At 52.5% G+C, this 25,444-nt stretch overlaps 10 protein-coding genes across 10 annotated transcripts; 4 read left to right on the top strand and 6 right to left on the bottom strand.

The window, feature by feature from the left end:
- Nucleotides 1–927: 927 nt before the first annotated feature.
- B0T23DRAFT_241480 (uncharacterized protein) lies at nucleotides 928–3,537 on the bottom strand. The gene is made up of 3 exons (XM_062834044.1): nucleotides 3,301–3,537; nucleotides 3,112–3,218; nucleotides 928–2,972 (listed from the first exon to the last, which is right to left on the bottom strand). Exons 1-3 carry the CDS (start codon nucleotides 3,368–3,370, stop codon nucleotides 1,176–1,178), a joined length of 1,974 nt encoding a protein of 657 aa, XP_062688670.1. The 5' UTR covers nucleotides 3,371–3,537; the 3' UTR covers nucleotides 928–1,175.
- A 1,361-nt stretch (nucleotides 3,538–4,898) lies between these two features.
- On the bottom strand, nucleotides 4,899–7,062 carry B0T23DRAFT_241476 (uncharacterized protein). Its single transcript, XM_062834043.1, has 2 exons — nucleotides 6,732–7,062; nucleotides 4,899–6,680 (listed from the first exon to the last, which is right to left on the bottom strand). The coding sequence occupies exons 1-2, from the start codon at nucleotides 6,882–6,884 to the stop codon at nucleotides 5,010–5,012; spliced, it is 1,824 nt and encodes a 607-aa protein (XP_062688669.1). The 5' UTR covers nucleotides 6,885–7,062; the 3' UTR covers nucleotides 4,899–5,009.
- Nucleotides 7,063–8,680: 1,618 nt separating this feature from the next.
- Nucleotides 8,681–9,743, bottom strand: B0T23DRAFT_241439 (mitochondrial fission 1 protein). Its single transcript, XM_062834042.1, has 4 exons — nucleotides 9,499–9,743; nucleotides 9,397–9,409; nucleotides 9,234–9,327; nucleotides 8,681–9,155 (listed from the first exon to the last, which is right to left on the bottom strand). Exons 1-4 carry the CDS (start codon nucleotides 9,512–9,514, stop codon nucleotides 8,823–8,825), a joined length of 456 nt encoding a protein of 151 aa, XP_062688668.1. The 5' UTR covers nucleotides 9,515–9,743; the 3' UTR covers nucleotides 8,681–8,822.
- A 156-nt stretch (nucleotides 9,744–9,899) lies between these two features.
- Nucleotides 9,900–11,093, top strand: B0T23DRAFT_346267 (Spc24 subunit of Ndc80-domain-containing protein). The gene is made up of 2 exons (XM_062835968.1): nucleotides 9,900–10,163; nucleotides 10,272–11,093. The coding sequence occupies exons 1-2, from the start codon at nucleotides 10,137–10,139 to the stop codon at nucleotides 10,893–10,895; spliced, it is 651 nt and encodes a 216-aa protein (XP_062688667.1). The 5' UTR covers nucleotides 9,900–10,136; the 3' UTR covers nucleotides 10,896–11,093.
- On the bottom strand, nucleotides 11,094–12,670 carry B0T23DRAFT_389121 (uncharacterized protein). Its single transcript, XM_062837793.1, has one exon. The coding sequence runs from the start codon at nucleotides 12,255–12,257 to the stop codon at nucleotides 11,277–11,279; it is 981 nt and encodes a 326-aa protein (XP_062688666.1). The 5' UTR covers nucleotides 12,258–12,670; the 3' UTR covers nucleotides 11,094–11,276.
- Nucleotides 12,671–13,676: 1,006 nt separating this feature from the next.
- Nucleotides 13,677–15,390, top strand: B0T23DRAFT_326161 (Metallo-dependent hydrolase; the record flags this gene model as incomplete). Its single annotated transcript, XM_062835547.1, has 2 exons — nucleotides 13,677–14,937; nucleotides 15,350–15,390. The coding sequence occupies 2 exons, from the start codon at nucleotides 13,677–13,679 to the stop codon at nucleotides 15,388–15,390; spliced, it is 1,302 nt and encodes a 433-aa protein (XP_062688665.1).
- On the top strand, nucleotides 15,170–16,015 carry B0T23DRAFT_389119 (uncharacterized protein). Its single transcript, XM_062837792.1, has one exon. The coding sequence runs from the start codon at nucleotides 15,473–15,475 to the stop codon at nucleotides 15,725–15,727; it is 255 nt and encodes an 84-aa protein (XP_062688664.1). The 5' UTR covers nucleotides 15,170–15,472; the 3' UTR covers nucleotides 15,728–16,015.
- Nucleotides 16,016–16,845: 830 nt separating this feature from the next.
- On the top strand, nucleotides 16,846–20,338 carry B0T23DRAFT_241382 (fungal-specific transcription factor domain-containing protein). The gene is made up of 6 exons (XM_062834041.1): nucleotides 16,846–17,983; nucleotides 18,087–18,117; nucleotides 18,185–18,236; nucleotides 18,292–19,022; nucleotides 19,088–19,819; nucleotides 19,917–20,338. Exons 1-6 carry the CDS (start codon nucleotides 17,144–17,146, stop codon nucleotides 20,009–20,011), a joined length of 2,481 nt encoding a protein of 826 aa, XP_062688663.1. The 5' UTR covers nucleotides 16,846–17,143; the 3' UTR covers nucleotides 20,012–20,338.
- Nucleotides 20,339–21,627: 1,289 nt separating this feature from the next.
- B0T23DRAFT_241373 (uncharacterized protein) lies at nucleotides 21,628–23,963 on the bottom strand. Its single transcript, XM_062834040.1, has 2 exons — nucleotides 23,253–23,963; nucleotides 21,628–23,182 (listed from the first exon to the last, which is right to left on the bottom strand). Exons 1-2 carry the CDS (start codon nucleotides 23,585–23,587, stop codon nucleotides 21,721–21,723), a joined length of 1,797 nt encoding a protein of 598 aa, XP_062688662.1. The 5' UTR covers nucleotides 23,588–23,963; the 3' UTR covers nucleotides 21,628–21,720.
- B0T23DRAFT_326366 (uncharacterized protein) lies at nucleotides 23,704–23,979 on the bottom strand (the record flags this gene model as incomplete). Its single annotated transcript, XM_062835556.1, has 1 exon — nucleotides 23,704–23,979. One exon carries the CDS (start codon nucleotides 23,977–23,979, stop codon nucleotides 23,704–23,706), a length of 276 nt encoding a protein of 91 aa, XP_062688661.1.
- Between the last annotated feature and the right edge of the window lie 1,465 nt (nucleotides 23,980–25,444).

Raw genomic sequence — 25,444 nt, 5'->3', positions numbered from 1 at the left:
CTGACAGAGATACGCTGCTCCAATACCTACATTGTCGACTTCCACAGGCAATACTTCTTCGCTTCGCTACTAGGTGAATGAGCAGGGATCTGGACAATCCAACGTGGTCGCAAGGCCATCAAGCTTCCTGTCATCAGCCCGTTTCGTGACCAAACAATGTTTCGATCCATCGCCACCACGGTCTAGAGCAGGATGGAATAGCTAATGTTGGGTGGAAACAGAAGCATCACCAAGTGGTCCAGTCAGAACTCAACCTCAATGCAAGCATCACTCTGCGTTGAGCGGAAACGCGGCGCGCCTCGGCACCTGCCATACAGCTGCGGGGAACCCTCTATCACGTCAAACAGTCAGTGCAGTGACACTGGACATTGACAGGGCAGAGGGATCCAATTATCATAACAGCACTCCCGTCCTAGTCAAAATAGTTGAGACTGACATTATATTATACCTTGGGTATACTCCTACTATGTTTGTAGCTGATCTTAACTTCTAGACAATTCCTGGATAGAAATATCCAAATGAAACCCTAGCCACTGTCTTTTCGAATTGTTGTAATCCCCATCACGGTTTTGCAACCGACCAGTCTCCCCTAACTCAAACGACCGGTATTGTATTGCAAAGAAGTCATCGATTTTGTCATGGACGAGGCACTGTACCTGAGATGGGATGCTGAGAGCCATTCCTCGATCCCTTCTATCACAAGGGAAAGCCCGATGGCTTTACAGAAACCACAGTGATTCCGATCAAAGCGGTGATGTGGCAGAACGAACATCTCGAGGTTCCCGCCTATGGATCAAACCGATTGACCCCCACACAAGCCGTCTCTGAGACCACGATTCTCATCCACTCTAGCCATCTCGGAATAGCGCCAAGCACCGGACCAAATATTGACTTCCGGATCACAGGTTACCACAGCAACCGCCCTCGCTGGTGGGTCAAGGCACGTTTGGAATTGAAAGCCGCGACACAAGTCATGCATATGTAGGTATATACCCTTCTGGAAGATGAAGCAGCACCGACCTCACGTTGCTGCATATGAGAAGCGCATCGCTTAATGTCCTATCCGCCCCAGCATTATTTCCCCAGCACTCACTACAGTCATTAAGCATTGAGATAGGTACCCCAACCCATCATTACCCCCGAAGAACCCCGCGACCCAAGAAAGCGCCTCTTTGTTACCGTCGACTTCTCAGATATTCCTCATACCGAGGTGGTAATAACCCTTCGTCATCAACAACACCCCTCAGCCCTACCACTTCACCATAACTCGGCGGTGGAGGCGTCCCAGGTGACTGCCGCCTGGCATTTACCGGCAGAGCCGCCTGAGGCCTTGGAGCCGCTTCTCGCCTTGCCCCAGCCCGAATCATATCCTCCACCAGATTCGCAGCCCTCATGAACGAGGCCAGCTCACCGCCAATGGACAAGTCATCATCGCTATCCTCTCCACCGCTGTCTTCGCCACTGCTCTCCCCAACTTCATCACCGCGCTCCTTCTCCCGCTCGTCTTCCGAGTCAACCAACGTTTCCTTCTCATCCCAAATCCTCTCATCATCAATAACGACTTGCTCAACAGGCTCATGTACCGTCTGGAGTTCCGACCCAGGTTCATACCTCAACGCAAACCCATCCTCCGGCACCGCATGGTACTCGCAGTACCGCTGGTACTCCCTTTCTGATAGCCTCTTTTTCTCCTGTCTCTCCTGTTTCTCCTGTTCCTCCATACACAGCTCTGACATCCCTTCCTTCTTCTCCTCCAACGACCCCCTCTTCTCGGCCATTTCATCATTATCACCCTCACCTTCAAATTCCCCAGTCCCGATCAGAGTCCCAGATTCATCTCGAGCTTGCAGCTGAGCAAAATATCTAGCCTTGCACTCTCCACAGCTTTCATCACTGCCGTAAAATCCGGGACAAAGTGATTCTATCCCGACAGGCTCTCCCGCGCCACTTCCTTGGGCCAATCTTTTTCTTCGGCTGCGTACCCGATGGAGAGAGTGAAAAAAGCAGGCCAATATGAGGAGGGAGAGGAAGATGATGTAGGCGGCGAGGCGGATGGGCGAGAGATTGATCAGGTGCGCGTAAATAGAGGCGCGGAGGGAAGAAGGGCGGGAATTCAGGGTGGTTTGGTGGGCTGATCCGGGGCTTGAGTCCAAGAGCAAATCTGGGAATGGCAGACGAGCTGGTTTAGCTGGTCTATGATGCGGGAGTTCCCATGGCGGATGAGCAGACGGGCCTGGGGTGCTGGTGTCATTCGCTCTCGGCGGTAGGTTTGCGCAAAGCGTTTCAAAGTGCTGTCTCCTCTCCTCGTAGTACTTCCTGTTCATGACCACCGGCTTTTGCGCATAGCCAGATCCAGCCACACCGGTACTGTCCCTTTCCTCAGCAGTAGCAATGCTTTTCTGATACTCCAAACACTTCACCTCCCTCTCGAATTCCTTCCTCTCCCTCTTCAATCTCTCCTCCCTACTTTCTCTTTTTCCCTCCGTCGTCCCCATCATGCTCGCCTCTGTGTCTGCCTTCTCGTTTTCATCATCGAAAACAACCTCCCATCCCCCTGTCTTCCCCCGGACATCTCGAATCCTCGCATCAACACACCACCCCGCCACTCCAAACGCCCAGACTGGTTCCTCCTGTCTGAACCAGATCGTACAACTCAACTCTTCCTTCACAGGCTGTCCATCGACGGCTTGTAGTGTGAGGGTAACGGATTGTGATCGTTGGGATTTCGCATCAACCCCCTTGTTGTTGTTTTCAGGATCACCGTTAGGAAGGGAATCGTCGCCGCCGCCAGGGAAGCAACGCGATTCCCAAGAAAGATGCACATTGATATCGTTATCCAGCACAAACGACCCGTCTTCGTTCGGTGGAGAAAGCAAAGGTTGGTTGTTGATGGTGATGTTGGGGGAGGCGCAACTGTCATCGCTGCCGATGGGGAGATTGGTGACAGAGGGGTTGACATCGAGGCGGAAACCCTGTGTTGATCACCTCTAGTCAGCCAAACACGCATGGAGCTAAAAGAAAAGAGAAAAGTTGAGGTATGGGGATAAGGAAGAAGCGATAAAACTAGCAAAGGAAAAAGAAAGGTAAACAAGATGAAATACAACAACATACCAGATCCTGACCATAACCATAAGACCGCGGAGTGGGGTGCATAAACTGTATATACAGTGACTGCGGGTTGGGAACAGTTGCTGCTGCTGGTGCTACTGGGGCGACATCTAAAGGGTGATCAGTGAGTCAATCCATCTTACCAACACCACTCAGTTAATCTCAAATGTAGGTAGGTAAAGTTTCACATACCCTCTAGTCCCAAAACCACATGTCCATAAGCCAGCGCGAACAACGCCGCCGTGTGCTTTGAGCCATGCATCGCTTTGGTGATGCTACGGCTGAGTGTCCAACGCCGAAGAGGAAGGTCGGGTGTGGTCGCGAACTGCACTGGAGTCCAGTGGTGCTTGGTTGGTACGGTGGCCTAAATTCGCCTTGACTGACCCGATTGACCTTGACCCCGGCGCGGCGCGGCGCGGAACGCTGTGAATGAATGGCACGAGACGTCTACCGCCAATGTACCGATTGCCGTGCGACGCCGAACCGAACCGATTAGATGCCTGGGTCCCGGATGTCGTAGGCTCGTACGGTAGGCAGGTGAGAATAGGCTTCCAACGAACCGAACGACGACGATGACGACGGGGAACGAAAGTGGCGATGCACCGTCCGTCTCCAGCGGTTCTCCAGTTTCGTGGGGTGTTGTTGGCCCAGTCAAGTCAAGTCCAGTCCAGCGTTGTCGTCACCTGGTGGAAAGTGGAAATCCTCAAAGTCCTGGCCCAACAAACAAACGGTTGCCTGACCTCTCTCGTCGTCTGAGTCACAAGAAGTCACAAGCAGAAGAGTAGTCCAAGTGGAAGTAAGTAAAAAAGATAAAAAGGACAGATGGCCCCCCGCCCCTCTCCAGACAAGACAACACGGTTTTCTCAACACCTACCATCTCCGAAGAAAACAATACCACTGAACCCCTCATGATCACCAGGCAGCCGTTTAGTTCTACCCTAGTTTGGTTCACCGAGAGGCCGCCGGGCTGACTTGAGTAACCAACCAATTAGCTTACACGGAACCGAGCCGAAAAGAAGAAAGGAAAAAAAAAAAAGTGGGAAGCTTACGACGGCGTCGCTTAGCTCGCTTAGCTTAGCTCGGTCTGGGGGAGGGGTTTCAGTTGAAGACGAAGGTGAGGTGAGGGGCACACCACCTAAAGATGACAGCATCACTTTTGTTTCTGACAAGGTACCTCTAAGAACTGTAAGGTTGAAGGTGAGGTTGGTGAGTAAGATACAAAATTAAGAGGTGGGTTGGGTAGGTTGGTTTTAGTTTTTGTACATTAGGTAGGTATGATGATCAAGTACATTGAAAATGTTATCATGTCTCTTGTTTAAGTGGCATCTTGTGTTTATAAATGGTCTCGATGGATTAACGATAGTAAGTGGAGAAGATACTTGTCTACTGTAACGAGACATGCACCGCGAGATAAAAGATGGTTTACCTAAGAATATAAGTCATACAATCCTTTTCTTTGGGTCAGAGTGACATCAGAAAGTGAGGAAAACCGGCTGTGATGACCAAGGTGGGAGAAAAGACAAAATCATCGCAAGCAAGGCTAGAAAGCAGCGACCAAACAAGCAGATAACGAGCACCAGAGCAAGAATAAAGAAACAACAGCTATAACACAAGCCCTGAAACGTCATTTTGCACTGTTGTGCAATTCTTGCTCTGTAACGCAACCTCTTCTTATCCATTTGATCCAGTTAACTTCCCAGTCTCATTGATCTGTCTAGTGGCGTTGAGAACCATTTTTGGTTTATTCACCAAAAGCCTGAAAGCCCAATCATGATGAACCGACGATCCATGTGTCTGTTCCCTTTGCCTTCGTTGTATGTGTATTTGAGCCGATTCTTCAATACATAATTATACAATCGAGCCACCCACAATTCCACATGCCATGACCGCTCCTACCAGGCTCAGCGTCTGCGCTCCCTATCCCGATCCGCCCCGGAGCCAGAACCGGAAGAACCACGGCCGAAGTGGTCCCTAAGCCACCCTAGCGCGCCATTACCAGAACTCGAACTCTGCTGCTGCTGCTGCTGCTGCTGCTGTTGATTTGGCTGTTGCTGTCCGTCTCGATCCCGTGAATTTCCCTCCCCGTTGTTACCGTTATTGCGTCCCCAGAGGTTGTTCAATCCACCGCTGTACCTGCTGCTAATGTTGCTCTGAGAATTACTGCTCGTATTCGGCTGCCAGGCCGTCGAGGTGCCCCTATCCCTTGGTGGCGACGGGTCCCTATCGCGCGATCGCATGTCAAAACGTGAGTTCTCACGGCTGGGAGGCGAGTGTGAAGTTCGGCGGGAGATTCCCTCGGATTGAGAGTCGGTACGTCTAACACCGGCCACGTTACGGATCCGCTCGAGGCGCTCTTCTCTCTCCTGCTCGCTGCGCCGAAGTCGCTCTCTGGCCGATTGGGCTTGTGATCCAAAGGGGTTAAGTGATTCAAAGGGGTTTCTTCCTGGTGCGGATGTGGACGCGAAGGCTGATGCAGAGTTGGTACTTGCTTCTTGGCGTGATGCGGACGATGGGCTGTTATTGTTATTGTTGTTGTTGCTGTTGCTCCCGGATGGGCTGTTGCCCTCGATCGGCATTCGGCAGATAGGGCACGTGTTGTGCTCCTTAAGCCATAAAGTGACGCATTCCCCATGGAACCAATGCTTACACGGTAGCACCGTGACCTCTTCGCCCTTGTACATGTCGTCGATGCAAATGGTACATTCGGCTTTGCCCTCGGGGCCGACCATCTGCTCGTCGAGGATCTTTTTGGGTAATTTCTCAATAGCGGCTTGCGTTGCTGGAGGAGCCGCATTGGACTGCGGGTTAGCTTCCATGAGGGTCGTTATGATGCGGTCGAGTGCTTCCTGGGTATACACGGCATCGCCATGGACTGCCGCCTGTGGGTTCAGCAATGTAGCGATAAAGTCCTGCAGGCCAGTGGCAAACCCAAGAGGAGGCCCTCGTGGACCACCGCCCTGGCCCTGGCCGCCACCGGGGTCTTCCGCGCCCGGCGGCGGGATGTTGCCAAAGAGACCCCTAAACAGACTGCCATCACCGTTCGAGTTAGCCCTCCTATTAGTCACAACAATGATTGTGTGTCTGCGAATTCCAGGGAAACCATTGCCATGTCGCGAGCGAACATACGTGTCAAAAGCGGGCACTTCCGGCCCGTCTCCCGCTGGGCCTCCTGTAGTTGTCGTGGTCGTGAAGGTAAAGCTAGCCATGCCGTCTCCTGCTCTGGTAAAAGTCGTACGCTGTATCCGCGGCTGTGTCCCAAAGGCGTTTTCCCCTTGCTGTCCCGGCCTTGCGCCGCTTAACTCGACAAACATATCGGCGAATCGCGACAAAACGGCCTCGCCAGGATCATCTGGACGGGCACGCGGCCGGTCCGGACTGCTATCAAGATCCTCAAGACCGTTCCCACTTGAACGGTTGAAGGGACTATCTGGCGATTGGTACACCGATCGTCGCATGAAGAAGGACCCGGGGCCACGCTCGAGGAACTGCTCTATGTCATCTTCCTCCGGGTCCGAGTCTGAACGGTGACCTTGTTGTTGAACACCTGGTCGGGGATCGTTGTCCGGTTCGACCTGTACAAAGGTTAGCGTGGCGATAGCTGGACGGTAGATGGGAGAACCCACAATCTGGACGAAATCATTGTGACACCTGGGGCATTCTAGGTCCAGATGGGGGTAATCGTCGCGATACCACTCGTTTTCGCAGCCATAGCAGTAGACGACTTCTCTACCCGTTGTCGCATCAAGATGCCTCGGGGGAAATCCGGGAGAGGCCATCGCCGTCGGTCGGCCCAGCAGCCTTTGGGTTGCGTTGTAAGCAGCAAAGGCGGCGAGCCCTAACTGGACGGTGAGGCCGATGGTTTGGAGCGCTCCTCGCAAGGCCAGTTTGATGTTTGATACCGGGGTCGGCGAGTGTTTCGAATGACGGAGGGGAGATCTCCAAGTATTATACAGTCGGCTTCGGAATTCAAGAAGCCCGCGCGTGATATGGCGAGGATACTAATTGTAGGTGAAGGTCTGGTACTTGAAATTGTACTAGGTGATGTAGGTTGTTTGAGTGAAGTGAAGTGGCTGCCCCACTATGATGGAGTCGACGTTCTTGATGCAGCTGCTGTGATCTACAGCGTTGGCGTCCTATCCAAGGATTCGCAGCGGCGACGGCATCAAGGGGATGGAGCAGTCGCGCGGCACAACTTTAATGGACAGATATCGGATCTTGCTCGCCGTCAAGGGGAATGTTTCGTCGTTCGAGGTCGTCGGCTTTTTTGTGGCGAGTATTCTAGTGTTGGGAGAAAACCGAAGGAAATGGATGGCACAAAGGTCGGTTTGTTGGAGAAGGTTCAGCCGTTTGCTAGATCGATGTAGGTGGTGTCTGTACCTGCCTCCCTGCCTTGAAGGTTGCGCTGAGGTAGGATCCGACCGAGCAATAAAAGAGGGAGTGAACGGTGCCGTGACTGGATGACAGCCATCCCATTGGACCCTGGACATCGCTGTAACCGCTGTATTTGGTTAGGCCTCGGAAAGTCGGCGCAGGCCGGGCATGCGTCACAGCGTTACCTCTGCGTACGGTAATTTGATTCCAGGATGTATAATGGATCCTAGTAATTACCTAATTGTTCTTTTCCCTTCTTATACTCGCCACGGGTCATTATGGCCCTCACTTTGTTCGTCCCTTTGTATGGTTGACTGATGTATCTGTCCGACGTTGATGCTCAAACATCCTGGATACATTAGCATGTTACAAGTTGTCCTTTTCCATAAGTTTTCATCCACGATCCGTGAATCATGAATCGGATGGGGTTCAAGGTTGAATATTGCAAAGTTTCATGTCACATGGATACTGCATTTCTTAACGGCCTGATGAGGGGAAGAATTGAAGTCTGCCCTGGGCCTCATTAGGTGCAGCACTGAGAAGCCTAAAGGACCCAATCTAGCATGTCGCAGGTCGTTAACGGGAGTGGTGAGCCAATGTGTCGGCGTCGAGCTGCAGCCTGACCCTGAGACAAATGGTCCCGCATGCAGGAAAGTGGGCTATGACCGGGGCAAGGCACGGCAAGGCACACATCTTTGAGGAGCAACAATGGTAGGGTACGGTGTTGGGTCTGTCTATTGATATATGGTTTAGTAACATGATTGATACCTCTAACGCTACAACATGGTTTTTGGAATGACAATGTGATACCAAGGCTTTCTAACATAAACAAAGCGAGAGGTACAGTAACACTGTCGCAGGGTCTAAGCCTTCAAAGAGGAGCACCTCTGCGTTGACTGTTGTCACACCTGGCAGTTCTTCAAGGCTAGCGCCAAGAACTAACACGACGTCTTCGAGCATCCAATCTCTGGGATCGCTTCTAGATGCAGTAACCAAAGTCCACGCCGTCAAATAAAGCGAATGTAGGGCGTGAGCCGAGTTCGATTCAAGAAAGAGCATCTCCAGAGATGGAGTCTAACAAGCCAACAACAATCCAAGATAGGTAGTTGGGGGAAGTGGGGGATGTGAACCCAATAACCCATGTCTTATAGAAAGGAATGTCTGTAATCCAGTCATCGGAAGTTTAAAGAAGGAAAAGAGGATTCAGCTCGTCAAATCATAGCCCATAATATACACACCGGACGCTGTTGTCCCATATCGTCATCAAGGAGCGGCCTTTTCTGCCCTTTCACCTTGTGCCATATGTCATCATCCATCAGGCGACCGGCTCACCCTCCTACCCACTACCTCTTGCGGCCCAAGTTCCTGAGCAAAACGCCTCCTATGACACCGGCGGCAACCGCCACACCACTAATGATGGCCACGCCCATCAAGCCCTCCTTGGTCACCTTGTCGTCAATCAGGGTTCGGAGGTTGGCGGCCTGGAGGTTTGCCGGCTCGTTTTCTAGGAGGGCGTCGTTGTATTTCCTCGCTTGCGCGTAGTTACCGAGCTTGTAGTTGCCGAGGGCGAGGTAGTATAGGCATTCGCGGCGGCGCTCGGGGGATGTTCGGAAGATTTCTGATAGCAGCATGACGCCGAGGTGTTGGTCGGCTCGTACGTTGGACTTTACTAGGCCCTGTAGCATTTCGAAACAAATATATTTAGTGTATGTTTTTTTTTTTTCCGACGGGAATCAAGGGTGTTGGTTTCGTACCCATGCGTAGTTGAACTTGGTCTGGACGCCAACCATCTCTCCCTCCTTCTCATATTGCGCCCGGAGAACGTTGAGCTCGGCGGGGTTGAGCGGACTGCATCGGTATCGTCGTTGGTTAGATGACTCGGCGATCCTGGGGCGATTGTGCAACTCGGGGACTCACGTTTCCGCATCCACTGCATCTGTAACCACGGTTAGTTGTTAGCTACCTCTGCCAAGCTTGAAGAACAATAAAAACGAGTCCCATGAGCTGACCACCACCTACAGGGAAGTTGTGTCATTTTGGCGAGCTGGGGGTATTTGGTTGAAGAAACAAGAAAACTGGTATCCTGAATAGAGGTGGGTAGATGGTCGTAAATTGTGCGGCAGCGGGCGACTCTGGTATCTCGGGTTTGTAGGTAGTAGGTAGTGGTGTGAGAGGTGGACAGCAAGGTTCTGGAATTACCAGGTTAATCATAGCTGAGTGCCGCCAGTAGTTTTATCGCGTGGCTGGAGCTCTGTTCAATGTGCCACCGATGACGAAGGACACTGGGGACACCCACTGCAGCATGCCCGATCCTTGACCGGTGATTGCCCGAGGTCCCCATGTAAATCTGCGATAAGATAAGGGAATGTCCCACTTCCTGTTGCGGCTCCTGTCCCGCTACCTAAGGTCCCGTCGTCGCCCAGGATGAATGGGTCCCGCTATTGTTTAGTTTGGGACTCGACAATTGCGACACAACAACAAACCATTCGCGACCTCGAGTTCGTTCGCGAACAAACACTTTTCTACAACAACAGAAAACGAGCACACTTTTACCGTCACGGAACTCATAAAATCAACTCGATCGCAGAAGCAAACATTTACATTTACCCCGAAAAAAAACAGAACACCAACCTCAAGTCAGACAAAAATCCGCCAAAATGCTTCTCGAAGAAGACCCCTCCACCGTAAGCTCCCCCTTCATTCTACATCCCTCCAACCTACCAACAAACCCCCTCTCTTTGACTCCCTCTGTTCCCATCCCCTCTATCAATAAACCACTAACCCCCTTTTAGCTAATCGCCCACACGACCCAAAACTTCAACATCACGCCCGACCGGCACGCCGTCTCGCGCGTCGCCGAATCCTTGTCCACGCTGCAACAAGCGCGCGACCTCCGCCTGCGCGAATCCGAAACCAACCTCAAGAAACTCGCGCGCACCCTTAACACCTTACAGTCCCAACACCAAGAAGTCACTTCCTCGCACAGTTCCGCCGAGCACGCCTCGTTGATCTCCCGTCTCGACACGCAAAAGTTCCGCGTGGCGAAAAATGTATCGGACCTGGAAATGGAGACGGAACGACTACAGACGCAGTTGGCGGAGTTGCAGGCGCGGTTGCAGGAGTTGGAGTTGCAGGGGGTTGATGGTGATGCTGGTGCTTCCACTAGTACAACAACGGGAGAAAATGGGAACGGCAGTGGGAATGGGGGCCAGGTCAGGAGCGTGGAGGATGAGGTGTTGTTGAGGTTGAAGGTGTATAGGAGTTTGGGAATCGAGATTGAGAGGGAGGAACAGGATGGGGAGTTTACGAGGGCGGTGGTGCGGAATGATAGGCGGGGGGATGTGTGCGTGGTTAATGTGGACCGGCATCGGTTTTCGAGGTTCTTTTATGCCAATTATTTTTGGCAGACGCTTTAGGAGCGGTTGCTTGGGGGGTAATGAGAGGCGATTTGGGGTGGAATATGATGGGAAGGTTGGGCTAGGATGAGGTTACGGACGGTTATGAAAGGGATATGATGCATGGATGGATGGGATCGGCGTCTGGAGGAGTTTGGGTGGGAATAATACCATGTCATTATTTTGTTGTTTTGAAACAGGTCGGATTTCGTAGCGTGATCATATTGAAGTATGTTCTGCTTTATTGTCGCTTTTCGCTAATACCCAGCCTTGTTCTATCCTTGTAACTTGTCATAACGGTGTCTGTATCTGTTGAAAAGAAAAGAAAAAAAGGCGACCCTGATTACGTATTCCGTCATTGTCCAGATCAACGAAATTGAACAAACAGGACACGATGATTATTCAAGCCATGGGCCTCCACTTCCCTTTCTGAGAAGTGAAACCAGCAAAGTACTCTTGCTCCTTCTCCCACATCCCCATCGGCGACACCCCGTTTCCATTACGGTGATTGTTCCTCCTATCCCCCGGCGGCAGCGCCATCTTCGAAATGCTCCCAAAAGCGCTCTTATTCGCCCTGGCGCCCGTACCATGCCAATTCGTTTGCGCCTCGGCACAGTGTCCCGATCCAGCTGTGCCATTTCCATTTCTCAAAGTCCCCTTTCTACCATTAGTACTTGCCCCCATCCAACCCGCCTCCAACGATTGCGACGGCCCAGCACTATGCGATCGATGGCTCAGACTGTGGTGGTACCGACCCACAAAGCTGGAGCACCTTTCCATCGGCAGTTCCAGGCGTGAGTTAATGTTCTGCCAGGCGTCGTCGTCGTCGTTGCTGTCGTTCAGTCTCCACCCACCTACTCCTTCAAAGTCTCGCTGGATACCGACCGAGGGAGCCAGCCCGCCGGTCTCGGGCAGAGGGGGGGCCATCTCGGCGTCTTCCCGGATGGAGGCGATGGTAGGAGAGATGGATGCTTGACTAGAGCGGCGAGAGCGACGAACGGTGCCAAAGCCGTAGCTGCTCTTACGGCGGAGGGGACTCCGTTGGTGGGAGTCGTAACCGTTGTGGTAGTAAGGGGAGGGGGAGACGACGGCTAAGGGCGAGTTGTCCTCGCTGTCCTCGGCTCTGTTTCCGACGCTGCCTGTGCTACTAGAGGATAGACGGCGTGGAGTAAGAAGTTCGCCGTCAGTGATGCTATGGTAGTGACGGCCTTTGATGAACTGGGGGACGAATGCCATGGCTATGTCGACGTAGACGATGGCGACGCGGAACATGAGCAGAGAGAAGGCGAGGGCGGAGGTGATACTAGCGAAGATGGCCATGGGAATGGTGAAGAGGCAGAGGAAGGGGACAACGAGTCCATGGACGGGGTTGAGAAAGGCCATGGTGTCTGTGGGTGTCTGTTTTCGGCCTGTGGCAACAGATGATGTTGAGAATGTCGAAACCCTGGGGTGAAGGCCTCGGTTTTCTGGTTTGCGTTTTGACGGCGAGTTGGAGAGTGTGGTGGGGGGTCTGTGAAGCTGTATAAGGTATGCAGCTTATTGGATTTTCTTGCAGGCGAGGGGCACTTCTGCCGCTGAGACCAACATGCCGTGCGTGCGCTTGGAGCACAGTTCCCTTGGTTATCTTGTTCACTGACCCGAGGTTGTGGCACTGAACTAGTACAGTTTGAGTTTACGACATGATAAGAGTTTGTTATTTGGGAGAAATTCTCTCTAGGCTCCGAGGGCCATGACGGATGTGAAGTGTAACTTGAAGTGCGCAAGACGGGGAAATGGGGAGTGAACCGGGAAAAAGCAAGGGGGACTTGAGCCGTTTGGAAACAGGGATCGGTCGGAGCTTAAAAGCTGGGGAAGCAGTTTCAGGGTCCACTACGCCCGCTTTGACACTTCGGCAGGCGCCGAATGAGCAACCAGATCATCACAAGGGGCCGTTCTTAGCGGGCCGTGAACACCTCCAGCAGTTGACGTGCCCCGGAACATGAGGTCTTGGCAGCCATTCCCTTACGTTTTCGATCCGCTCCTGCAAGAATCTGGACACCACCAAGAACGATGCCCCCTCTTTCCACTTGTCGTTCCATGAGATGATCGAGATTCCTAAATGTACCTCTACATGTTCACCGGTCCCTTTGTGTCACTCAACCGACGTACAACCGGACTGAGGAAGCCCCGCGATCGTCCCATCGCTTCGTCTTATCAGCCCATCGGCATGGGTGTCAAAGCTGAGCCGAAGTTCAACCATCAATGAAGTCAACATGACACCAAGTCCAAAGATAAGGTTGGACGGGGAAAACCTAGTCCTCGACAACCTTCAATCGACCTTGATAAAGATGCCGGTTCGCGTGGCCCTTGCAGCCAGGATTCTCAGACATTTCCATGTTGCGAGTGTTTGTTATCTACGCATGAGCCTCCGCTATCTAGTAGTCTACACCATATTTTTATTCAAAGGCAAGGGGCGAGTTTCCCATAAGGGTGCCAAGACTGGGCATTTTCAATTGTATCGTCAAGTTGAGGCTGTGTTGGGAGGGCAAGGATGATACTCTGTGGACAGGGAATAGCTTCCCCACATGCATCTCCAACTGACATCATCCGTTGGAGGAGGCGTTCCTGAAGGCTGACAGGATGGCAGAATGGGTGAACGGGCCGTGGAGTTGACTTTTGCATCCGCGATTTTCCACATGAATATATCGAACATAAATATTAACTGTGTTTCAACATCATCCCAACTTTACTGCCATTAATTCTCCCACAGTGTCAATAATCGCCACTACGGCACTCTCCATATCATCTCAGGGCACAGCAGCCATGTGTTCCCCCACCGGCGAATCAATACCTCATGAAGTTCCCAAAAGAGGCGATGATGGAGCTCCTAAAGAGTCCTTCCCATGGCACATTGGTGTCTACGACGCCCACTGTCATCCCACCGACACCATGGCCTCCATCTCCAGCATTACGAACATGCAAGCTCGACTTCTCACCATCATGGCCACACGCGGTCAGGACCAAGACCTCGTCGCCTCCGTAGCCGAGCAGCATGGCATCACAGACTTGAACGAGCTACGCGAAAGTGGTTCATCCGAAACCCCCAAGAAGGTCGTCCCAGCGTTCGGCTGGCACCCCTGGTTCTCTCACCAGCTCTACGATGACTCCAACGACGACGAACAAGAAGAAGAGGTCACGGATGTACCGGCGCACAACAAAAAAACCAAGCACTACTCTACCGTTTTATCGCCCCCTCCCGATGCCAATTTCATCGCTTCTCTCCCCGATCCCATTCCTCTCAGCAAGTTTCTCCAAGAAACCCGCCAACGCCTGCTCGCCCACCCCACAGCCCTGGTCGGCGAAATCGGCCTTGACAAAGCCTTCCGTCTTCCCTGGGGCAAAGTGATTGAGTCGTCCTCCTCGCGCAACGGCGACCTAACACCGGGCGGTAGAGAAGGACGGATGCTCAGTCCTTACCACGTCAAGATGGCGCACCAGGTTGACGTTCTCAAAGCCCAACTTTGCCTGGCAGGCGAATTGGGTCGTCCCGTCTCTTTACACGGCGTGCAAGCTCACGGCGTGTTATTCGATGCCTTGGCTTCGCTGTGGAAGGGACATGAGAAGGAGGTGGTCTCGCGGAAGAAGCAGAAGATGATTGCCAAGGGCGTGTCGGAGGATTTTTCCTCCTCGTCTAGTGATGAGGAGGAGGAGGAGGACGAGTTTGACGACTTGGAATTTGGGCTTGTGGGGGAGCCCAAGCAACAACAACAACAACAACAACAACACAAGGCCAAGAAGTCCAAGAAGCCGTACAAACCGAAACCGAAACCGTTCCCGCCGAGGGCGTGTCTACATTCCTTCAGCGGGCCGCCGCAGGTGTTGAAGCAGTATTTGGATCCCAAGATCCCGGTCAAGTGCTACTTTTCGTTTTCCATGGTGGTTAATCTGGGGACGGCGGGCGGAGAGGCCAAGTTTGCGGATGTGATTCGGGCGTGTCCGGATGGACAGGTGCTGGTGGAGAGCGATTTGCATGTGGCGGGCGAGGATATGGATGGGTATTTGGAGGATGTTGCGAGGAGGATATGTGAGATAAAGGGGTGGGGGTTGGAGGAGGGGATGCAGAGGATAAGGAGGAATTATGAAGAGTTTTTGTTTGGTTGAGTGTTGAGCCTTCAGTGTAGAAGACGGTAGACTAAAACTAGATAGATGGAGTTATTTGGTAGACGCGTAAGCATCTTTGGAAGCGAGACAACCTCTTTCTCTCAGCCCTTGGTGTCTTTTTTTTTTTTTTTTTTTTTTTTTTTTTTTTTTCTCCCCTTGAATGCATGCCACCGCCGGCATCAGTCAATTGCCCCCCGGTCCAGCTGAGGATCCAACTGATGAAACCTCAAGGGTGCCTTCTGGGGTAGCCCTTTGGTGCCTGTTGATCAACGGCACTAACATTTTTTGCGCTCTTACCCTGGAACGTGCGTTAGCGAGACTTCACCACACACTAGACTACCAGACTACGCCTTCTGCCCAACTCGACAAGTATTAAACTGTGTAACACTAAATGAGATCTTCGCTTTTTCCTTCCCGAACCGGAACTGAGACGTTCGCGTTCGCAAGCATCCCCTCTCATGTCACGCATTTTTGTTGGCTTTTGTCAGCTCAGCTATCTCCGAGGCGGGACCGGTGTGTCTGACAGTGCAGTCAGTGTCTGCCACAACGAGCAGCTGCGAGGCCAGAAGTTGCAATTTTGCTGGGGTTTCTTTACGGGCTTCTTCAAAGTTCTTCCTCATAACCAGGCACCAACACCAAGAAACAACGAGTTGTCACCGGTTCAAGCCGGCAGGCCTGTATGGAAGTGGATTGCATGGCACGCCTGTCTGTGAGACACTGCACTTTCGGTGTAGATTTAGCGCCTATCAAACGTTCTGGACGGATGATTGTCTCAGGGTGCCGATCTCGCTGGGACAACGGTCGAAACATCAACCACTGTTATCTTTGAGGTGTAGGTAAACTATTTAAAGAGGAGAGAGACACTGAATGATATTGAACTTGGCAAGGTTAGTGAGAAGACCAGGTGCCGGAGTGTTGCTCATCCGGGAGGTGTTGAGAGACTCTACTCGACAGTTTTCAACACACAGGAGTTGTTGCGATTCGCTCTTGACGGAGTTGTGATCAAGCCAGAAATAGTCTTTGCAATTCTTATCAACAGTGAGAAAGAGGTGTCGATAACCACAAGGGTGATTAGATTTGCAGTGAAGCGAGGAACCCACCGAGAGTGCCGGTCCGGGACCGACTTATATCAATACGTATCCGCCATTTGTTAACAGCTACACTAGAAGACTACTGATTGTGGAAAGGCTCCCAGTCGCCGCCGTTTGGATGTGTCCATTCATTCAGTCTTTGTCAGCCACCGCATTCACATCACTCCATGTTCCCTGTGTTCTATCCGCAACGAACTACCGCAGCCGGGTATCTCCCTTTTCCCCTCATTTCGACTGTGGTTCTGGACCTGATTCCTCCACTTGGACCACAGTGAGGCTGTGAACAAGCTTTTTGAAAATAAGGACGGGGAAATCGGGAAGGATTTTTAGTCGAGTCATTTTCCCCCTCCACTTGTCCAACACCGCCCACTTTGCTTGGCTTTTCCACTTTCCTCTGCTTTTCACTTCATTCCCGTCTTTATTTCCCTTGATTATTTCCATCGCTTCGCAGTTTTATATCGTCGCACAAGTTCCCCCAGTCGCTTGGCATTTCGGTTTTGGTGTCAACCGCACTGGGTTCCCCAGGCAGTAGTGACGTCCACTCAACGGTCGGTCCCTCTCGCTCGCAGCTTTTCGATCTTGGCAAAGAAACCGCTCTACACTACACCAGTCGAACCAGGCGAACCAGTCCAGTCTCCCGGCACCCTCAGTCTTATTCCCACCTCACCTATCTGCATCCATCCTCTCTTTGGGCTGCATTTTCCGCTGCTGCCTCATCTGCCGCCATCAATCAATCAATCAATCACAGCAAACCATTTCCTTTGAAAAAAGGTTCTGCGTTATTCCCGAGCCTACTACTACCACAACACAACAGGTTGGCTGGCCGGCCGACGGGGAAAAAAAAAAAAAAGTGAGAAAGCTGCAGAAAGCAAGCACAAACACCCACGTGCCGGGGGCGTCGGTGATTTGCACCACGTTCCGCGATACAGGCAGCGGACCCATTCACACACACCCAGTCGCTCGCGCATTTCCCAACCGTCCGCTCGCTCGTCGGCTCCCGGGGCTACCCCAGCTGCGACCTGACGCAGTTCGGTGCGCATGTGGATGTCTGGGTATCCTGTCGGTGGTGACAGTCAGCAGCAGCGACGATTCGGCAGCGGCAGCAGCAGCAGCAGTCGTCGTGGCTCGATGAATCCGCATCCGCTCTCGTCAGCGGAGCCCGTCACCGCTGCCGCATTTGCACCTGCATCGGTATCCGCTCCCTCCGCACAGCCAAGACATTTGCCGGGTCTGGTGGATACCAGATCCCGGCCCGGGCCCGGGGTGAGTCTGACCCATTCTCATGCGGGGCCGGGCCCGATCATCCTCACCCCGAGCTCGGCCGCTTCTTCCACCGTCTATGTCGCCTCGCCGAGTTCGGCCGACGCGTACCACCATTCGCACTACCACCACCACCAAGGGGGTCACCACCACAGTCACCACTCCCATTCCCACTCCCACTCTCACTCCCGCTCCTTGTCCAACACAAGTAGTGTTACAGCCGCCGCGGGACCCGCATCCGGTCCCGAACACGGTGGTGCATCGTCATCATCCACACAAAACCCATATGGTCCCCGGTTAACAAGAGCGGCGGGGTACAGCAGCAGCAACAGCAGCAGCACCAACGTTGCTGGCGTTAAGCGCGAATCCACCGATGATCTACAAGGCGTCAACGGGGACTACTCCTCCAACGGTCACCACCACAATGGACCCTTGTCCGGGCTTGGCGGCACCACTTCCGGGTGGAGTGGCAGTGGCCCGAGTGAGAGCGTCGAAGGAGATAGCAGTGCTACCTCGCCAACGTCGACAACAACGGGAGGTGGAGGGCCCCAGAGGAAGAAGCAGAAACGGAATAAACCGACCTTGTCTTGTTTTGAGTGTGTTGAGAGGAAGACGAAGGTGAGTTAGTGATATTGCCTCTCATCCGACCTCATTGTGTACCCCCTCCCCCTTCCATCCCAACTTTGAGCTTATTTTGATGACGCGCTAACACTTGCACCAGTGTGATCGGGGCCGACCTCATTGTTTAGCATGTAAATCTTCCCATTCATTCATTCATTCTACTACCTCAATCCTGATCATCTACTTACCGAATCTCAGGTATCAAACGCCAAACCGAATGCAAATATGCCCACGTCGCCAACCTCCTTGAGTAAGTCCACCTTTCCCCTCTATCTCAGTATACCTATACTCACCATCACCTCCAGAGAAACATCGCGCAGCGCTGCCAACGGCCGCCGAATGACAAAGCCACCACGGAAAAAGACCGACCAGGCATCATCGCACACCAGCTCTCTCTTCACCGTTGTCCCCAACGCCGCAGACCGCATCTTGAGCAATGGCCGAATCCCTCTTGGCTCCATAGCGACCTCAACCGGCCTCCTCTCCAACGTGCCCTTTTCCGCTCCCGGCTCCTCCAACGTGTTCGGCATCGGCTCCGAACACCCCTTTGCCAACTACTGGACCTGCAACGGCGGGCTTCCCGAAGTCATCGACGTGCTCCCCGCCAAAATGCAGGTCGACCTCGTTCTCGACCGGTACTTTGAATGCGTCGACCCTGTGTATCCCATGATCCACCGGCAGACGTTCTTCGCCGACTACGAGCACTTTTGGACTATGAGCCTGGAGGAGAAACACAAGTGCGATTCGGCATTTATTGCGTTGGTGTTTGTGATGCTGGCGCTGGGCACGCAGTTTGTGGAGAGTAAACTCAGCGAGAGGGAACGCCAGCAGACTGCCGAGTTTTATGCGAGTGCGGCGAACCAGGCGTTGAGGGTGGGCAGCTATATGAGCATGGCGAGCATTACGAGTATCCAGGCCATGGTTCTGATGACTTACTTTTTGATTAACGATAACCACGCTTCGGATGGATGGGCGTTTGGGGGCATTTTAATGCGGCAGGCGTATGCTATGGGCTTGCATCGTGATCCTAATATTGGTATGTTTTCCTTCCTATTCTCCCTCTTCCCTCATGTCCCAACTAATAATCCTCTTTCCACTCAGTCGTCCCCACCGCCCCCCTCTTCATCAAACAACAACGCCGAAAAGTCTGGCAAGCCGTCCTCCTCCAAGACACCTTCCTCACCGTCCTTCTCTCCCTTCCCCCCTCAGCCACCCACACCGACGTCAAAGTCGAAGACCTCGTCTCCAACCTGGACCCGTCCACCTCCTCCTTGTCTCAAATCTCCATCGACGCCTGCGACGACCCCACCGACATCGCCTACCTCCGCGGCTCCTGGACCTTAGCCAACCTCGTCCAAGAAACCATCTGCTCCCCCCGTTCCTTGGATGTACCCATCTGCACCACAGCCCGACACAAGTCCAAACTCGTCGCCGACTTCAGGGCCGTCTACCGCTCGTTCCCCGATATTTTCCGGTCATGGGACGTGGCCATGCTGACCCAAATGGCTGAGCGTAACAAGCGGATCGTGCGCCAAACGCTGTTTTTGAGCTCCAACTACTTCCACAACCTAATGCTCGTACACGCCAGCGAGAGCGCCGACGTCCCTGTTAATGTGCGCGGCACGCTGGAGGCGGCGCACGATGCCATCACGGCGTTCTTTGTGCTGTTTTCGCTTTTTGAGACGGAGGCAAGGGTGTGGTGGGTTTTCAACCATCGGGCTTTCTTGGAGGCGCTGTGTATAGGGAATGTGTTGAGGGAGGCGGCCAAGGAGGAAGGCGGGGTGGAAGCGATGGGGAAGGATCCGCTGTTTGTTAGAGCCAGGGGGGATATTCGTGAGTTTACCTTTTTCTCTTTCTTTTTTCATTCTCCGGTGAACCTGGATTGGTGTACAAAAGGGTAAAATGCTAACTGACAGTGGTGGTGGAACAGATCAAATGCTTAATATCATGAGGGCGATGAGTGAAGGGGAACAAGGCTCGGAAACGGCGAGGACGAGGGTGCAGGTCTTGAGCGAGTTCCTTTGAGGTGAGGTTGAGTGAACCGTGCTTGGCGTTAGGAGTTGGAAGGAAGAGCGCTAGCGATCAATGACAAGAAAGAGAACCGAACCCTTCAAGATACCTACGAATCGAAAACACAGTGACAATTCTTGACGAGATGATCGGTTTGTTCAGGCAGGAAGGATAATTTTAAAGTATATAAGATCATACTAGGAAGGACACCCTAAAATCACTATGAAGTACTCGACTGGTGAACAAAGGCGTAGCTGCCATAGTCACTAAGCAACACTTTATTGGCAACTAAACCATCTATCAGTCAGCAGGAACTATCAACGTCAACAAAAAAAAATAATAAATAATAATAATAATAATAATAATAATAATAATAATAATAATAATAATAATAATAATAATAATAATAATAATAAAAAATACACTGTTAGGTGATTCACAGGTCATCATCACCGATCCATCTCCTAATCTCGCGATCACTGGCCCTACCGAAAAGGAGTATCAGACGACATCCCAACGGAGTTTTCCCAGCGCCCATCTATCCATGGTCGACCGTATGAGACTAATAATCCTCTTCGCAGTGGGATGAGAGGATGGGTTCGGAGGAGAGCTACTTAATAATATCGCTTGGACGGTTACGCTGGAGATGATCAAGTTTATATGTATCGAACAGTGAGAGACAAATTGAACCATTAATCACTCATCTGATAATTATACACCAAGGCGCTAATCTCAACGTAAATGAGTAGAAACCTCATCTACTTATGTCTTATATCGTAAGGGGACTATTCTACCTATTGTGAACAATGACCAATTCCGGGTGGCATATGGATGGATGGATGGATGGATGGATGGATGGTTCCTATTAGACTTGGACTTGGACCATTCGAGCTATTAAGCTATCGAAGTAACAGATACATCGCGGACTGGGTAGTTAGTTAGTTAGATGGATGAATTGACTTTTTGCTTTGCACTGAGAAGGATCATATCAAGGCCGATGAAGCCTTGTTTTCAAGAATGTGATTACAAACTATGATAGGGGAGGAGTATATGAACGGGTACCTAGTTCACACACACACACACAGAGAGAGAGAGAGAGAGTCACATAAAGTCAACAAATGAACTGTCTGAAATATTTACAGATATAGATATACATCATTACTCGATACCACCATCTATCCATCTATCTACATAAGTGGCCGCCTATCTACTCAGTTAGTTATACAAAAGAAAAGCTATTGAGATATATAACAGAAAAACACAAGATTGGCGACATGTCAAATGTCTCGCCGGGGTATATTGTTGCAGGTCAGTCAGTACAGTACTCTCAAACAAGTGCGTGCGTGCTCAATAAAGCAAGCTTTCAATGCTGTTAGTGCGACGTGTGGTGGCGGTGGTGGTATATGTCGAAAAAGAGAAAAAAAACCAAGGAAAAAAAAAAATAAACCTCCTCTTTGGGGGGAGCATCATGGAGCCCCGTTCCCTTCCGTACCGTACCGTACCCATTGGCACGACATATTAGGGGGCCTCCTTGGCTAGAACCATGGAAGAAGCAACCGTTGTCCCCCCGTTCTAGTGTATCCGATCCAATCCAATCCGTCCGTCCTGTCCCGTCCGTCCCGTCCTGTCCCTTCATCACAAATCATTTGCTTCGTTTGCGCGTTTCGTTTTTTTTGCTTCATTGAGTCGAGTTATACAACGCAACAACCCAGAAAGGCCTTATGTTATTGCGTCGTACTCCTCTTTGGCGGTCCTTCCACCGGCGGTTCCTTCAAGAGCCCACCAGCATCCACCAACTCCAAGTCGTGTCCCTGTCCCTGTCCCTGCCCTGGTTGGTTCAACAACCTCAACCTTCTTCTCTCCTCTTCTGACGAATACGTCGGCAGCTCATCATCATCATCATGCTCATGCTCATGCTCCTCCCCTTGCATCTGCGGTATACTCTCCAAATCACTCGTACTCTTGGGCCTCCCTCCTCCCCCTCCCCTTCCGCGTCCCTTACTCCAACTCCTTCTGCGAGCCGATTTCGGCACAGCTGACAACGTCCAGGGAGATAAAAACCCTCCTAGATCTTGTAGCAATGCTGCCGATCCTCGACGCAAGCCACTAGCACTGGCGGGCACGGCGGGTACAGGAACGGTGTGGGGGCGCGGTGGCTCGACGGTAGTGGTGGAAACGGAGGATTCTCGGCGACCGCGCGTGGGTTCGTCGGAGAGGAGGCCGCCGTAGTCGAAGAAGGAGACGCGACGGGGGGGAGAGAGGGGGGGGAGGCCGTTGGGGGTAGTGTTGCGGGGAGAGCCCGGTTGGCTGGACTGGCCTGAGAAGGACATCAGGTAGTCATCACTGCGGGCGGTGGAGCGAGCCTGCGATGAAGAGGAGGGTGGGAAATCCCACGAGTGGATGGTATCGTTGTTGTCGTGGTGGTGGTGGTGAATCTGGGCCATGGGGGCAGGGGTGTAGTAGCCGCCGCCACTGCCGATCTCATCCGAATAGGGGATCAGCCGTTCGCGCAAGTCGGGCTTGACGCCGTAGCCGACGTCGCGGACTAGATCCTCGTCGGAACCCCAGTGACGCAGGGTAGGACGACGGCCACCGTTGGGGGCGGCCCCGCCGGGACCCGAGCCGGGGGAGCGCTCGAGAGAACCGGCGGCGATGGAGCTGTATTTGTACTTGCGCTTTTTGACACCGCGGTCGCGAACAAAGGAGCCGAGCACGAGGGCGTTGGAAGCGGCGGTGGCAAATAGCAGTTCGATGGAGGCGTATAGAGAGCGGGATTGTTGGGAGCCCTGGGCGCGGATAATGTGCGGGACGCGGTAGACGGTGACGCCGACGACGCCGAGGGAGAGGGAGAAGAGCAGGACCAGCTGGAACTTGCGGGTCAGGCTCATTTGGGAGCGGATGATCATGGGAATGGGAAAGAAAACGAGGAGGAGGTCGGTAACGATATTGCAGATGGCCATGGTGAGGAGTTGGACGTAGCCTTGGCGGCATTGACCTCCAGGGTCCGGAAGAACTTGCGAGTACATGCGGAAGGGCCGGCATTCGACGACGTCGGAGACGATGACGGCGATGAAGGTGGTGACGAGGGTGACTTTGATGAAGGAAAGCGTTAATTCGTAGGAGCGCTCCCAGCTGACGTTGAGCCGTTTGAAGAATTGCAGGATGGCGTATTTGAGGATCCATAGCCTGCAGGTTGTCAGTGAGGTTTCGGGACAAGAAACAATGAAGCGCCATGTCTCAGCCAATGTGTACTCACGTCAACGCATAAAGCACCCTGCTGAGCAGCACCAGGCCACTCGCTACTGCCTTTCTATTTATTTGCTCCTCCGAGAGCCGAACAGACGAAAAGTCGGCATTATTCGTCCCGTTAACCAAGATGAAGTGGACGCAACCCATGCGCAGTAACAAAGGTACCAAAGCTAGAGCGGCCGTCTTGTCCTCACTGAACAGCGTCTCGGTCCGGACGAAGCGGCCACACACGCGCAGCAGGATCAGGACGACGCAGAACATGGTCATCCACCAACATACCAACAAGGTCGGCTTGTCGGCGCTGAAGGCACGCAACGGGGGAGGGTCCGAGTAAAGAGTCATAGTGATGGCGGCACCCGAGACATGCCGCCCGTCATCCTCCGGAGAGGGACGAGCGGAGAAGATGGTATACCCCGATGCGAAGGTTTTGCTAAAGTCGAAATGGTCCGTGAACTGGGCTAACTGTGGTGCTGAAACGGCGTGCCTGGATCTGACTCGGGTGGTGGTTTGAGACTATTGGGCTGCTGTCTGTCGGGCTGCTGCTCAATGGTCCTTCTCTGGCCGATCTGGACTTTCAAGTTCGGATGACACAGATCCGTGCGTAAGGCCTTTTCGGACGAAATGATGTCGGGGCAGATATAGTTCGGTTCAGACAGTATCAACTGGGTGGCGCAATGTGTAGATATACAGCTTTCGGTGTCTGAGAGTCGTAGTGGCAGTCCTTGTGTGAGCATGCTATGGTCGGTCTCTGGTTTCGAAAGCAGGGGTCCTGGATCGCCGAGGACAAGGATATGACGAGGATGTAGTGTAGACACTATGGCGGATCGAGTTGAAAATGCCTTCTTTTTTTGTTGACAGGTTTGAAGAGGCTATTATCTCAGTCGATTGTTGATATGTATGGGGATTTGTGAGAGAAAAGAGGAGAAGAAGGTAAAGTAAGGTTGGGGTTGGAAAGGATAGCTAGATAGGCGACCTCTCGTCCAGGGTTGTCAGTCAGTGTCAGAGGCGAAGCGAGGCAGAGCCTGCAAATGTCCAGAGAGATAAACTAGAGTGGGAAAAGTTGAAGCGAGAACCGAAAACCAATGTCGATCCGCCTATCTTTGGCGGGACGGGAAATTCAAAAGGCAGGCTGAGCGAAGTACCTTTGTACCTTTGACACTTGAAAAGTCGGGTGAGAGGCGGTTGCGGGTCACTTTTATTGTGACCTGATGAAGCGGGTGATGGAGGAGGAAGTGGACACTAGGAATAAGCGGGCTTGGTGGGTTCGTTGGTTGGAGTGGGCGAATTCGGTCAATGCAACGGGAATTTGGTCTTCCCCCCCCCCCCCCCCCCCTCTCTCTCCATCCTTGCTGTGCCTCTCTCCCCAACCTTGCGTCTCATCCTTCAAAAAAATCCTTGCCTCTATTCGCTGACAGGACAGGCAGCACGACCTGGGACTGGATGAGCTGCGGCGACACCCCAGCCTCTCTGCCCTGCTGCCAGCTTCCACATGTTGCTCTACCTGCTGCTCGGTAGCGAATCCCGTCATCCCGCTTGCTATACCGAGCTTCCTATTGCGTGGGCACCGACGTCCAGGGCAGCATGCTTATCAGCCTCTGAACTCGGTGTAGGTAAAAAAACTGAGGATGATTACTGTAAGGTATGTATGTAATCCGAGTAGAGTGCCAACTGGGAACAGCCTTATCAGGGAGCTCCTGGTTTCGGTCACTCTTGGCGGTTAGCAAGTCGCCATTTTGCCAAGTGTAATAATACTTTATGAATGCATGGCGAGCTGGATACGCGTTGCTTTTTTCACCATCTGGCTGTTGGTGGTAAGGTTGTAACTGTGTACTAACGAGCGAATCGGCAACGTAGCGAACTAGCGAATCCAAGTGGTGGTGGCGGCTTCCTATGTGTAGTGTACTAGGTTCGGAGCCATGATGGCGATAGCGTTGTACAGTAGTATGTAACTGGATTCGCCCTGAATATCGGGAGAGCTTCCACTTGAAGAAGGAACCAAGGAGAAGATAAGAACAGGAGACCGTCACTCGCATCGCAATTTCCACGATCCAGGCCCCAGCCTAGCATATGTCTAGCAGCTCTTGGCGCTGGGCGGGAGGCGGGAAGAGCATAACATCCATCATTAGCATGGCGCATCGCCTGAAAACAAGTGCCGTTGATTGATTTGATGCCATCATCACGTCTCGTGTAGCTTGCCGA

The sequence above is a fragment of the Neurospora hispaniola genome, assembly GCF_033458365.1.
Source record: "Neurospora hispaniola strain FGSC 10403 chromosome Unknown B0T23scaffold_9, whole genome shotgun sequence".
Classification (NCBI taxonomy): domain Eukaryota; kingdom Fungi; phylum Ascomycota; class Sordariomycetes; order Sordariales; family Sordariaceae; genus Neurospora; species Neurospora hispaniola.
Note: the sequence above shows the minus strand (reverse complement) of the source record. Positions and strands in the feature narration are given on the sequence as shown.